The 14,277-nt window shown below is 41.2% G+C and overlaps 1 protein-coding gene across 1 annotated transcript in view; it reads left to right on the top strand.

Moving 5' to 3' along the window:
• Positions 1 to 3,375: 3,375 nt before the first annotated feature.
• Positions 3,376 to 14,277, top strand: part of GLT1D1 (glycosyltransferase 1 domain containing 1) — a gene marked incomplete at both ends in the record, with an annotated part of 35,445 nt that continues 24,543 nt past the window's right edge. Inside the window, 3 exons of the mRNA XM_080355235.1 lie at positions 3,376 to 3,443; positions 10,404 to 10,552; positions 11,586 to 11,691. Of these exons, the coding sequence (XP_080211361.1) occupies positions 3,376 to 3,443; positions 10,404 to 10,552; positions 11,586 to 11,691 (323 nt within the window). The remainder of the gene's footprint in view (positions 3,444 to 10,403; positions 10,553 to 11,585; positions 11,692 to 14,277) is intronic.

Below are 14,277 nucleotides of genomic sequence, written 5' to 3'. Positions count from 1 at the left end.
CGAGTGTGTGCTGGAAGTGGCTCTTCCCTGTGTCCTGCTGGGGGTGGCAGGAGAACCAGGCCTGGGCTGGCTCTGATCACCGGCCTGGGGTGGTACCGCCCTGTGGGAAATTCGGCTTCTCCGAGGTGTTCCTGCCATAATAATACATCATAAGTACATGTGGAGAGTGAATACTGTGATTTGAGTGGAACAAAATGTACTATGAGAAAATATACATCAGTGGTTGCAAGTTCAGAGCCCTGAGATGTTCTTTTATTTCACCATCACATATATTGAAGTAAAGATCATAAAAGTATGTAATTCCCTTCAACAGCAGGTCTTGAAGTCATCACAATGACCAGAACAAAATGGGAAAGATACTCCTGGTTGTGTGTTTTCAATGACAAAGGTAAATTCATTGACATCATGTAGTTAAACCCAACATCTAGGTATGACTTAACATTTTTGGAACAGCTGGCAATTGAGCAAGTGATGCTTGTAAAAGTAACTATATTCGTTTAATGATGGGCCTTTGTAAATAACATGCCATAAAAATGACTCATTAAATATATTTGCTCTTTTCAGTAGTTAAATCCCATGACAAAGGACAATGAGGAAAATGCAACTAGCTGTACAGAGACCTCTTTTTGTGAACTACTGTAACATGACTGGTTCTGTAATTAAATTACGTTTCAGCTTTGCCTAGCTTAATACAGTATATAATGAAATTTGGGATTATATCTTCTAAGGGGTCTAGTAGTATTTCCTGGAGACTGCAAAGTAATTAAGCATATTTTGCATTATTGTGTGTTTCAGTAAATGCAGTTACCACATTCTATGCCCTTCATAATTTACTTTAGTGAGTGGGGTGAGATTTTTATATTGGCCTACCCAGCAGCTCTTACAAACACCTTGCAAAGATGAACAGTGTTTGAAATGTACATTATAAAATGTTATTTAAATCTTCAGGCATCGAGAAGTAGGTACTCTCACTAAAATTCAAGAGCTATTGTAACCAGAGCACTCTCTGGAAATGTAGCAGTTTTACAAAGGTGATTTTTTAATTTTCCTCCAAAAAAGAACGCTTAGCTACAGTATATTTAAAACTTCTTCATTAAGGTACATCTATGATCCTTTCTTTGAATACAATTAATGCACCTGTGTGTATATAGTGATATATTGGTGCATGTATGTGTTTTCAAAGACACAATAATACTTAGTGCTGCAAAGACTTGTAGATTTCTGTTAGTCAAGGCCTATATAGCATAAAGAACAGTTATCGTAAGTAGTAATAAAATGTTAGGACCTCTTTGACTGTTTCCTTTATTTCCTCTTTATTTCTCAGTTGATTGGTTAAGTTTCCTCATTTGTCTTATGGATCAGGCCTTGTCTTACTTTGATGTTTGCATTTTTGTCTTTGTGTTATACACAAAATGTACTGGACAGCTGTTGTCTGGTTCAGGCTGTTTCGAGTACAGGGCTGGAGCAACAGGGCCAGGGGGCGTTTTTGGTTGGCACACACACTGCCAACCTCCCTTGGTGCGATGCAGCCGGGATGAGCTGTGGTGTGTGGGGGAGACCTTGGGACCAGCAGGAGGGTCTCGTGGCAAAGGACTTGGAGTAGCAATGCATCAGGAAGTGGAAGGCGGCGGCATCAGCTTCCTGCAGTCCGTTTGATACACAACAGGTCCGTTTGACGGACCGCTGGGCAGCAGTGACCAACAGAGACGGCTGGTGCTAGATTTGAGGGTGGTTAAGTGCTCTCAAAAGCCCAAATACGCTTCATATAGACCACTTACAGTGAAACAAACTTCAAGGGTAGAATCCTGGCTGGATTGACAAAAGCCCTCAAAATTTCAATGGGGCTGGGATTTTCTGCCAGAAACGCTAAAGTGGCGATGAAAATAGCGTGGTCCTGTCTACCTTTAGATTAGGATTTATGCTATTTTTAGCAGTTATGCAAGATTTGTTGCTCTGTTAATTTGTAGCCATCTTTTTTAGTTTGGATGGAGTTTAAAATGGTCTGAACAATGTTGCGCTGAATTATTTCCAAGTGGTAGCTGGGTGAGCTGCAGACAGCTGAACAAAGCTCTGCAGCACGAAGACCCATTAGCAAAATGCGAGCCAGCGCACCGAAGTGCTTACAATTTGCCAGAATACCCTTCAATATATATCTTTATCACTTCTAAACCCTCAATTCCAGAATACCTGTCATCCTCAGAGATTCACACAAGTTATTTGAAGAACTACTATTTTTAAAAATCATTAATTTTAAGAGCCTTTCTCTGTATGTGGCATATTTTTCTCCCTCTACCTGACACTGTTGACTGGAAAAGTAATTTAAGCCACAATGACTAGTCCCTGCAGCCAGCAGACCACCTTTCCCTGTCTCCTACAGCCTTGGGGAAGCACAAGCATCTGTGTGGCCCTGTGGTGAATTCCATCAGGGAACCTGACCATGTTATCAGTATACAGGCAAAAGAGTGAGGTTTGTTAGATCAAGCCCTCCTTCTCACGGCCACAAATGTCCTGCATGTGTTCTCAATGTTTCTACAAAATGCTGAGTTAAGTTGAAGGCCATGGATATCTACAGTCAACCACTTGGCCCCTATCAGTTTCCCAACAGACTCCCTGAACTGGCCTCTTGGTCTTGCTGCCTGCTGCCCCACACATCTCCTCATAGCTGCTGGTTATAATTGGGGTTTATCCTGAAGACTGGCTCGATAATTTGACATAACAGTTGTCACGATCCTGAGTTTGGGCTCTTCCTTTTTCTCTTCCCTGCGTTGTTGTATCTTTGGATTGTGCCTGCTGCCCTGGAGGCTGTGGTTCCCACAGAGCTTTCCCCTGCTCTGACACGCCTTTGGCTCTGCTTCAGCAGATGGCCGACCTGATACTTCGTGTGGTCTTTGACCACCCCGTTGCCTTGTTCTTTGGACAACCACATTCCAACAGCTTTTGTGGTTGCTGGCATCTTACCCACAATTAGTTTTCTCTCCATCCCCGCGCTGAATACGAACCACCTCAGGAGATCCGTGGTGACCGTGGTGTAGCTGAGGAACCGCCCCAGGAGACCGTGGCTGATACCAACCCCCTTCCCCTGGTCATCTTCTCAGGAGATCTTTGAGGCTTCTCCGAGGCCATGATTTGAGCACATCATCTTTGTGGCTGTTGAATGAAAAAAACCACAGCGCTAATCAGAGGTGGAGGGAAGGGACCCAAACCTACGGGCACCAGGCCCGTTTGTCTCTGTAGCAGTGCCCTCTGGCCGGGCACCTCTCAGGAGGGGTCGGAGCCACCTGGGCGGGGTGGGCAGGGGCTGTTTCCGGGCTCCGCGGGGCCGCCGGCAGGTGAAGGAGGCGGCGGCTCCCGGCCGGGCGGGCAGGAGGGGCCGCTATGAGGCTGCTCTTGCTGGCGTCTCTCCGAGCGCAGACCGGCAACGCGACCACCGCGGCCAGGATACAGTAAGTGCCGTCCCCGCCGCGCCGTGCGGGGGAGAGGGGACCGCGCTGCCTCCTCACCCCTGGGGATCCCGCCGCTCCTCGGCGAGCCCGCAGAGAGGCGGAGCCGGCAGCGCATCCCCTCACACCGAGGCCGCCGCAGCGCTCCGAGGGGTCTCCGCGGTGGGGTGGCGGTGTGGGGCTGAGGGGGCGGTGGGGCTGCGGGGCTGAGGGGGCGGCGGGGCTGTCCGCCATGCGCTGCCCCCGCCGGCGCACGGAGGCGGCGTCTGTGCCGCGGGGATGGCCGGGCCGGGGGCGTGTGAGGGGACTCGGGCCCTGCTGGATGTGAGGCCGAGCCTGTGTCTGGGGGGGCGGCCCCCGCCGCGGCTTTGCTGCGGCTCTGCCTAGCAACGTGTCCCCCGTTTGCCCGTGCAAGGGAGGGGGAGAAGAGGGGTTTCCCCCCCAAAAAAAAACCCCACGAAACCATACAAAAGACCTTTCTGCTCAAGGCAGTTTGCTGGCGCATGTGTCCCCCCACAGCCGCCCCACCGAGCGCTGGTGCTGGTGCTGCAGCGGGTTTTCTGAGTACCCAGAATATGAGAAGTCCATGTGGAAAGCTCTGAAATGAGGAGCTTTCCTAGAGCTGCTCTGCAAGAGCTGCTCCCAGCAGTGCCCTTGCTGTGGCATTCAACAGGCGTGGGGGTGATGGGCAAGAATCTGTAGAGCTTCCAGATTCTTTGGGCTAACAGAAGTGCATCAATACCGACTATTCGTAATGTCCCCTTTTAACGTTTTCAGTGAAATGTGGAAAAAGGATGTGGCTGATAGCATGTCTGAGGGCTTTGCTGTGCATGTGAGCTTTGTTTAAAGAAAAGAAGGTCACTGTAAAAATGAAACCATTTCTCAATGGTTTTGTCCTCTTGAGGCCCAAAATAAGGACTTGGTGGTTTCTTACCTGTCAAAGAGTTTAGTTGTTTTTCTCGGGATTAATATATTCCGCTGTTTAAAATTTTCCCAGATCTTGATCTGTATATTATAGATTATACAGAAAAATAGTCCTCTGGCATGGTTTAAGTTTTCACACTAGTCGTGTCATACCAATTTCAGTCTTTTGTGCAGGGCTGCTGTATTGTATAAGATAACAGTGGAACGTACTGGCTGCCTCGTGTCAGTCACCCTGGCATTGAAGATATAAAGCAAATGGAGCATAAAGACCAGAGAAAGCTGAAGTTTTCTTTATTTTAAAATAATAATTATTGATAAAATGTTGAGATAATTATGTTCTAATGTTTATAATACACATTTTTTTACCTGTATGTCAGCAGAGTTCATGTGTGGTAGTTTGTGTGGCATTCTGTATTTGCGTTCATCTTTAGTCTTTTGTTCTCACTGGATAAAACTACTTATTCTCGGGGATGTCTGTGCATGTTTTTCCTCCAGAAGATTATTTCTTCAACCTTTACAAACTAAACATTTACTTACCTTCACCTTCCATGTCAAAATGAGGGAAGTCAGACAAACATTTAGACTGTGGAGCCATTCAGAGGTGAACTAATGGAAAGCTGGTTTTGCATTATTTCTAGTTAAACTAAGCCTGAATAAGGCAGACAAACACATGTCCACATATTATTTCAGATTGTCTTTTAACTACAATGAGGTTGTGATCATCCTGCATCGAGATATGGTGGTTCGGTGGGGGAACCAGCAATTTTGGGCAACCCTCCCCAGCTGTGACTGGTGCACGGTAGCCTGACCTGATGTGCTTTAGTACAGAAGAAGGCACAGACTCAATGAGATTCAACAACCCAGTTAACAGATGGTTTAACATATTACCACGTTAATGCAATCATTTGCAGCTGTGTGAACACATCTGCAGTGATCTGTGTAGAGTACATGGACTTGCTTTAGCATCCTTACCTTAGAGAAAGTGGATGCCACATAGTGAAAGGTCAATTTAATTCATGCTAATAATAAAGGATTCTAACAGAAATAATGTTTAAGATTCGGTAATTTATGTAATGTTCGGTTGCTATCTGATCACCTACCATAAATGTTTATTTTTAGTAATAATATAAATGAGCCTGTTTAGGAAAAAATGATCAAGAAAAAATGAAAGAGTATTAGCTAGCAATTAAATCCATCTTCATCACTGAAAGGCAATTCAAGTGACCGCTATCACTAAAACCATCCTGCATAGGTACTTCCATCTAATACTGGTTTTCTTAAGACTTTGCCATTTGCAAAAAAATATATATATCTACATGTATGGCCAAAAGCTTGGTATGTCACTTCTTGCACTGCTCTGCCATACCCAAGGTGAAGTGCATGTGGTAACCTTTGTAGTGTGTGTGTTAATACCCATAAAATACGTATTCCAATTAAGGTTTGGCTTCAGTTGCATCTGTGAACATGCTCATGAATGTATTTATTCAATTTTTTTTATTGAACCATGGCAACTTTTGGTTAAGTATAAATGAAACAATGAAGTTGTCTCTAGGTTGGACGCTTGCCAGCGTAGATTCATTTTATGGCTTAATATCACTGGGTATACTCTGTTTATGATATTACAGCTGTTCCTATAACTGCTTAGTCTTTTCATAAATAAGATACTAATTTCCTGAGTTTAAAGTAAGTGGTGACAAAGATACTAGAATCTAATTTTGTTAGAAATCAGCCTCCTAATCCATGTGATATAATGAATGTACTGTGGGCTTTATTCATATTGGTGTGCAAAATCTTTATTCACCTTAAAAAACTATGAGGGATGAGTAGAGAATAAAACACTAAGCAACAGTCTTTGGTTAGGCTGCCATTCTTCAGCCACAGGAATGAGCTCAAAGAAGGTGTGAGGAAAGAAAATAAATGAATATTCTCTACCAGTTTATAGGCTCCATTCATCTTTTATTGCTTGGTAGTAAGGAGGAATAGAAATCTTGAATTGGTTAATTAGAAAGATTTAGATGAAGTATTTGATCAATATGTAAATATCTTTTCTAGACGAAGAGTTTGTTTCAGGTCTCATTTGAAATCGGACAGTGGAGGTAGCCGTTCTGTAAATCTCCAGGTAACCAACTGCGAGAGAATTAAACCCACAAATTCAGCAATGCTCATCATTCCTCTTTACAATTATTTCTCATCTTAGACATGTATGTAGTGGAGTAATTCTGAGCCCCAACTTTTCTTCTGCTTATTCTTGCCCTATCTGCTCCCATTGAACGGACAGAGGAGAGCGCTGGTGCAGCAGATCTGCTCCCTGTGGCCATTGCCCGAGCAGCATCCCATGGCTAAACGTGTTTATAAGGCAGGGTTAAACTTCGCAGAGTGCTTTTGTCCTTCTAGAAGACAATTACTGACTTGAGAACACAGAGACAGAAGGATTCTCTCCTCATTTGCACTCACATTTTGAATTTCTCTTCTTATTCACAGGGGATTTTATTCATAGTTTGTTCATGCCAACACAATTTGTCTGTGTTGCTTAAAGGAGACGTTTGAGAGAGAAATAAAAGGAAGAATATTTTAACAAGTGTGGAAAAAAAAAATTACAAAGAAAACAGAGAAGATCAAGCAGAGTTTCAACTCTTGTAATTCCATCAAGTTCAGTGGGAATTGCAAGTATCCAGCTCTGGCTGAGTCTCGGAAATGCAGTGGAAGTGACTCTGCTCGCTTAATAAGCTTTGGATTGTGCTGTATAGATTTAGCAGCAGTTGTTGCACAGCTGCTTTACAGAACAGACAGCCCACGGAAAGAGTTAACTAGTATTTTTGGATGAAACCTATTTTGTGTTATTCAGTGTCAGTGTATCTACCTACCAGAAGCTTTTTTTGAAATCAAACATTCTTTGTCTCCAAGCAATTCCATTGAAATATCAATTGTAAAATTAGGACATAAATGTTTTTGAGAGCAAGACATCACAGAAAATAAAGCAAATTTCAAAACTATAACACTTCAGAAGTAAGAATGACTTGAACTTGCTCATGTTTTAGCTTCAGCTAAAATATAGTTTGGAAATATAAAACTGGTGTTGTATATGAAGATGTGTGAACTGCAGATTCGGGTTGAAGGAGGGAAGACTGACAGCCAGGACAAGTGAGAAGTACTGATCAGGAATGTAGGAAATCAAAAAAGAAACATTGTAAAACATCACCTTGTATTTCATAGTTGTGTTAGATAAAAGTGTTTCTCGATAGAAATCTTTAATAAAGTGAAAACGTGCCAGAAAAGGTCTGTACCTTTTAGCAATATCTCTGCACACAGGGTGGATGCAGAGCAGACACAAATTTCACTCATAAGCCTCATGATTTCCAAAGAGAATAAAAAGATATGAATTTCCTGAATACTAAAATCAATGGTATATTGGCAAATATTTTGTCCAATATTCAGACGTGTATAAATATCAGAGTGTAAGCAGTGACTAATATAATATACTCTAAGAAATCCTCCCCAAGTAGTGGCATTGGCTTCCACGAGAGTTTTGGTAGAAGGGAAAGATATGGCAGAGCGAGGCAAATTCTGGATCCAGGCAAGTCAGTGCTTGTTGAGATCCTTACCTAGAAATTTATCTACCACGTACAAAACTGTGATGGAGAGAAGATGTAGCCTAGAGATTGAGCATTTTCAGGGTTGTCTTAGATTCACAGGCAGCAGGCGACACGTTGATTTTTATTATTCATTCTGAAAGTATTTGTTTATGAAATGGCAAAATAATGTGAGTCCACAGTTGCCATGAGGAGGAGAGGTATGGGTGACAGCTCTTGTCTTGGCTCCATTCAGGGACATCTGTGACCTGTAATATCTTTGCAGCGCCCTCTTATCATGATCCTTGATAAGAGCGTATGTGTGAAAATCATAGTCTGATTTTTTTGGTTATAAAGATGAGAAGCCATTTAGAAAATACGAAAATATCACTGTAAATTTCAGCACTTAAATACTACCCAATACCTCTGCTTCTACGCACGTACCTCTCCATATATCCATAAGCTGAAACTAATCACATCGAACTCAATGGTATGTTTACATTTGGGAATTCAAATTATTGTGGGAATAATTTGGTAATTTTTCCTTAAGCTGTATGCAAATTTTCTCCGTGCTCCTGAGTCATTTTGCATAGAAAATGAATGGAAGTAGTAGAGGTGGTGCAGTTTGTGAGCCTTGGGAACACTCGGGGAGTCCCCCTGTTACTGCAGAACCAGCTGCCGCTCAGCTGCAAGATTCAGAGCTCTGGAAACTGGGGAAGAAAGGAAAAGTATTCATTCCTAGTATATTAAAAAAAAAAAGGCACTTTATGCTGCAATTCCTAGTCGAGTTGCTGGTTTCTTCATGTCCTGAGAGAGTTATTTTCAAATTAATTGTGATATGCAAACATAGTGCTTGTACATGATAGTGATTTATGATAATGAGAATACTGATGGGAAGCAATTCTTTTGGACTATTTAATGAGCACCTGTGAAATGATGGAATGTGTGCACGAGCATCCCGAGTGTTTGCCCCTGAGATTTTCTTCCCACAGCCGTGAGGTTTGGGCATTGTTATTCAGATAGAAATCCAGAGCCTCTTTCAAAAGGCAAACAGGTACTTGGTGCAAGTTCATGGGACAACCCATGTAAATAATTGCTCAACAGTGTAAATAAGGAGCTTACAATCTGGCTGCATTTTATTATTTATTAGTACTTCTTATAATTTACTGGTCTGGTTTCAAACGGTGAAGTTAAAAGTAAAATGAATTTCTTTTTAGGATAAGGAAGAAATACAGCACCATATGTTGTGCCAGCGGAGCTCTATCTGATCTAGTGCTAATACATTCCTGCCAAGGCCTCGAGACATTTTACAACATTTTTAGCACCAATTTGTGCAGTAATGACTAACTTCTGCAGGACAGAAAATTACATTCCTTGGGAGGATATGAAATGATCAGGAAAGAGCTGACATTATCCAAGAAGCTATTGAGTTAGCAGGAATCTAATGCCAGAACAATTAATATGCCATGAGAAATAAATCAACTGGAACAATATGTAATAAGCGGAAAACATTCTTGTGGTCTTTTTATAATATTAAAAATAATGTAACCAGTACATGTCAGCAGATAGAGTGTGCTAGTTTCTATCTGAACATGGATTTTTTTCTTGTGTGTTTTTCGACTGATGTCACTGGAAACCTTGATAACTGATTCTGTTTTCGATGGGAGGAATTACGAGCATAGAGAATAAAAGGAAAGATTAAAACACAGATCCCTGAAATGCCTGAAGTAAAGCTGCCTGAAATCAATCAGTTTCCTGACTTTGGCAATCTTTTCATCAATGTTTTCATATGATGAACCGCTGGATAGATAGATAAATGGGTAAGCTGACACTAGAATAGGGGTGGTTGTTTTTTGATCTGAGAAGAGCCTGGCTCCATCCTCCTGACACTCCCCCTTTAGATATCTGTAAACATGAATGAGGTCACCCCTCAGTGTCCTCTTGTCCAGCTCCAGAGCCCCAGCTCCCTCAGCCTTTCCTCACACGGGAGATGCTCCACTCCCTTCAGCATCTTGGTGGCTGCGCTGGACTCTCTCCAGCAGTTCCCTGTCCTGCTGGAGCTGAGGGGCCACAACTGGACACAATAGTCCAAGTCTCACACACTCAATTCAAAAAGAATCTTTTCAGCATATTGAGCAGCACCTCCATCAGGAAGGATTCTGATCATGCTTCAGTTCTGCTGGTTTCCAAAGGTGCTGTTGATACTTTGTAGGCTTGGGCTGTAAAATGAATGCAGATTATGTTGTTTGGAAGAGAACAAATATTTTCCATGGGAAAACAAACAAACAAGTACAACACCAAAACCTTGAAAATAACTTCATGGTTGCTTGAACAAAATTAGCATGAAGGTGAATGTTGGAGCAATAATTAATAAGGAAAAACACTTTGATGATGTTTATTTAATATACTGGCATGCCTACAACATTAATAGTGTTTTTTTTTCCTTTTCCTGTTTGTTCTGATAATGAAGGAGTCATCTCCATGCTGCCGGCCATATCTGCGTTCTTAGAGATGCTTTCATGTATGAAAGTCCAACTGAAATAGCAAACCTGACCTCCACAGACAAGTTCGATGCGGCCCTGGCCATTCATCTTTATAAAGCCGGCAGACTTCTGCAAGGTAATACATTCCTGCCAAGGAATGTCTTCTCCCGTTTTGCAATAAAAACACCTCTGGAAAAGGTACTGAAAGAGAAGAGAATGAATACAAACAGTTATAAATATATATAAAACCCACATTTAATATAGTTCTTCTGTTTATCCACTTCAACAAATGTTCAGAAATACTGGAAATCTTTCTCTGTGGGAGATTTGATCCAGAGAGGAGACAACTAAATAAATGTACTTTTAAACACATAGCACATTTCAGGAATTAAGTACTTCAACTACATTAAAATAAGAACATCATATTAGCGTTAAGATGCTTTCAGCAAACGTGTTATTTCAGAGGACAGTGGCTTGGCCAAGTAGAGCTGAGGTCAAGTAGGATAAAGCAGAGAGGCTAATTTGATTTTTCTGCTCAAAAATGAGTCAGGGTTTTTTGGACATGAAATAACTGAGATGTCATTCATGCCAGCTAAACTGTAGAGAGACAGGATGTTATCAGACAAATAATAAAATTTTCTATTGTATCTAACCATGTAGAACAAAATTTTAGGCTGCCATTAATGATAGAGGAGAAGGACTGGCTTTCAAAATTACAGACACTGTCACCTACTGAAATTGCAAGTGTGTATCCATTTTTGAGATCGCATTCATATTGTACAAATCTGTTCACTTGGACAGAGGTGTATAATTTGATAGTTCCATCAGCTCTCCGCATAACTTGTATTGTGCTGGTTTCCGGACTTCAGAAGTCCCCCCGCAATTTGTGCTGGTGGGTTTTCAGAAAGCCTGAATTACAATGTCTGGCACGTTTGTGGCTCTTTTGTTCCAATGGAGCTCCGATTTCTGAGTCAGTAAGGTGATCACTGGTAATGTATCTATTAAGACTTCTCTCATTGGAATACAGAGATGATTGGTTTTGTGGCAAGACCTAGAATTGTTTTGGAGGAGGCTTATGGAACATTTTAGAACTATCTTTTATTTTTTATAAGGACCTTTTTTTTTTAGAAGGACCTTGATGTGTTGGCCAACTTCTCATTGCTTTGTAGGCAGCAGAATTCCTTTTGGAATCATCTTCGGTGGGACAGATGTAAATGAAGATGTCAAATGTGAAGAGAAACATCGGGTAATGGGAGCAGTGCTAGGAGAAGCCAGGTAAACGCATCCGTGGAAGGTTTATGATGGGAAATTGCTTTTTTGGAATGGCAGATATTTTAGGAACTGTTCCAGAAATGCACAGAATCACTGGGAGATCTGTAGGCCAGCGGACAAGGGATAGAGGACTTGAAATCCCTACGATCTCTGCATATTATTTTATGATTCAGCAAGGGATGTTGAACGGTTTCTTCATAAAATATAGTCTGTATGTAGTCTGTTCATTTTATATTTCCTTTGTTACTATTGTTTCATCGTATTTGTCAGTGCAAGCGTTGGCAGATGTGGTGCTGAAACTTGGTCTCTTGGGCTGTGATTTTTCAAAAAGACTCAAATCCCATTAAAAGCTAATGAAATCTGTGCTCTTGCTAACTAATCCTGTGCTTTATCTTCTGAATCACGGGTGTTTTCTAGAATAATAGACCTATGCATATGATGAGGGTATAAAATTCTAAGGCAGGTAAATGAAATGAGAAAAATAATAGCAAGAATACTTAACCTGGGATTTGGCATCATATTGCTCTGCAGAATAATCTACTTTATGGGTAGACATTATAAAGACAGCCTTTGGTTAGGGTAACTGTGGACTGTAGCAGCTTGCTGTGGTTTATTTGAAGTGTTTGTAATGGATACCATTTTATGCAATCAAGTTTTAATTTATGACCAAAATGACTGATATTTAGTATTTAAATAGTGAATCTTTAGTAGTGGAAGTGGTTAACAGTGATTATTTAAATAGCAAATCTTTGTTAGTGTTGAAGGTATGAATATTCTCACTAAATCTTATTGTAGCAATATTATTAGCGTAACACAGTTGGACCCCCTTTCCCAAGGCTCTGTGCCAGAAGTACCAGTTACTCCAAGTTTGGGCTTTTTTTACCTCTGTTTCTTAGTAAATTCTAGTTTATGTTACATATAAAGTATTCTGTATTGGAACTAGCATATTTTATGCATTAAGTGCTACCTGTACATCCAGACCAAGGCGCCCAGCAGTTTGGCTGAAGCGAAACAACAACTAAAACTAACCGGCCTTTGTCCTGTTGCATCACAGAGCCAGCCCTGTTCTGGAGGCCTCACGTGTAGCTTGTTGACAGAGAGACTGATTGAAAAGAGCTTTTGTTCTTTTTTCCTGCTGTTGCGATCCTGTCTCCAGATGCATGAAAAAGCGGAGACTGAAAAATGTCTTTAGGCAAATTCTCTTATTTTTTAGGTGAATCGACAAGGGGTTATTTTCAGGATGTTTTAAAGTCCAGAAAAGTTCCAGTGACATGTCAGTGTAGTCATCAAACGTAATTAAAGAACTGATCAGAAATCAGAGCAAATTACATAAACGGTGTAAAATTGGTGCTTTTTTTTTTCCGCTTAGTTTCTTACCACTTTAACAAGAAAAGTTGCCTTGCGGGAGGACTCAGGGAGGTTGTGTGTGATGACAGGGAGCTGCACCTGAGCCCTCTGAAGAGCCATCGCTCCACAACTGGGGCTGCCTGAGCAGAAAGGGCCCCTGAGTGTGCCCAGGTGTGATAGAGTTTAAACATCTGGACTGTCTGATCAAATCCAGTGGTACCACTTGCTTACGTAGAGCTTGGATATCTGGCTGAGCAGAGCTTGCTCAGGATGCTCGGCTCATCGCCGCCTTCCAGCTGGCAGATCACCACCCTGCTCCGGTACGGCAGGATGGGGTTTGGTTCCTGTTTGCAGTGAGGGATTACGTGCAGCAGGGTCATATCTCATGGTTTTATCTTGGCTAATACCACTGGCATAGATATGCTGTTCTGTCTATAGTGCCCTATAAAATGTGGTAGGTAAACAGATTTTAAAGACAGCACTTAATCACACTCATTGAAAAATCATTAGGGCATGTTCTTGCGTCTCAGCGTGATTTGTAGTTGAAAAGGAACTGAAGGCCCCATTCAAGGCAAAATTTATATACTTGTTTACTTTTGTTATCAAATAATCAGAAGTTACTCTTTAAACAGGTCAGGAGGAATAGAAAAAATACATCTAATGTGTCAATTAAATTTCAGCCCAGCGCAGAATGAAAAGTATATAGAACCAGAATCTCTAAGTGTATCCATTTAATACAGTTCTGTGTTTAAAATATGATTTGTCACAAATATAGCTAAAGAAAAAGCTCTGCTTTACTGAATGTTTTTGTAATGATAATTAAGTTAGGAACTTGAAGTATAGTTTAGTAGCTTGGATTTCCTATTGTGTTTCAAAATATATTAGTGCATCCTTATGCAGTTCATAATATTTTCTCTGCTACAGGAAAAGCAATTCAGTTTTCTAGAAGTTATTCTGAATGGGTCTCCTCTCCAATATTATCACCAGCATTATTCATAGCATAGTTATTAAAAGAAACATCGATTTTTTTGTTTTTCTTTATTGATTGCAAGGTTCTAAGCAGAAAGCATCATGAATTGTAGATGACTTGTCCAGTACAATATACCACCACATTCCATAGGACTGAGTATTGAACACTGTCTAGCTTTATAATGAGTGTTTCATTTTTAATCAAATTTCTCTAAATGGTGGTTGTACTCCTGTAGGGTATTTTTTTTTCTATATTGAACAGTATTTTGTAGA

The sequence above is a fragment of the Nesoenas mayeri genome (assembly GCF_963082525.1).
Source record: "Nesoenas mayeri genome assembly, chromosome: 17".
Taxonomy (NCBI): domain Eukaryota; kingdom Metazoa; phylum Chordata; class Aves; order Columbiformes; family Columbidae; genus Nesoenas; species Nesoenas mayeri.
This window is presented reverse-complemented; position numbering and strand designations above follow the sequence as displayed.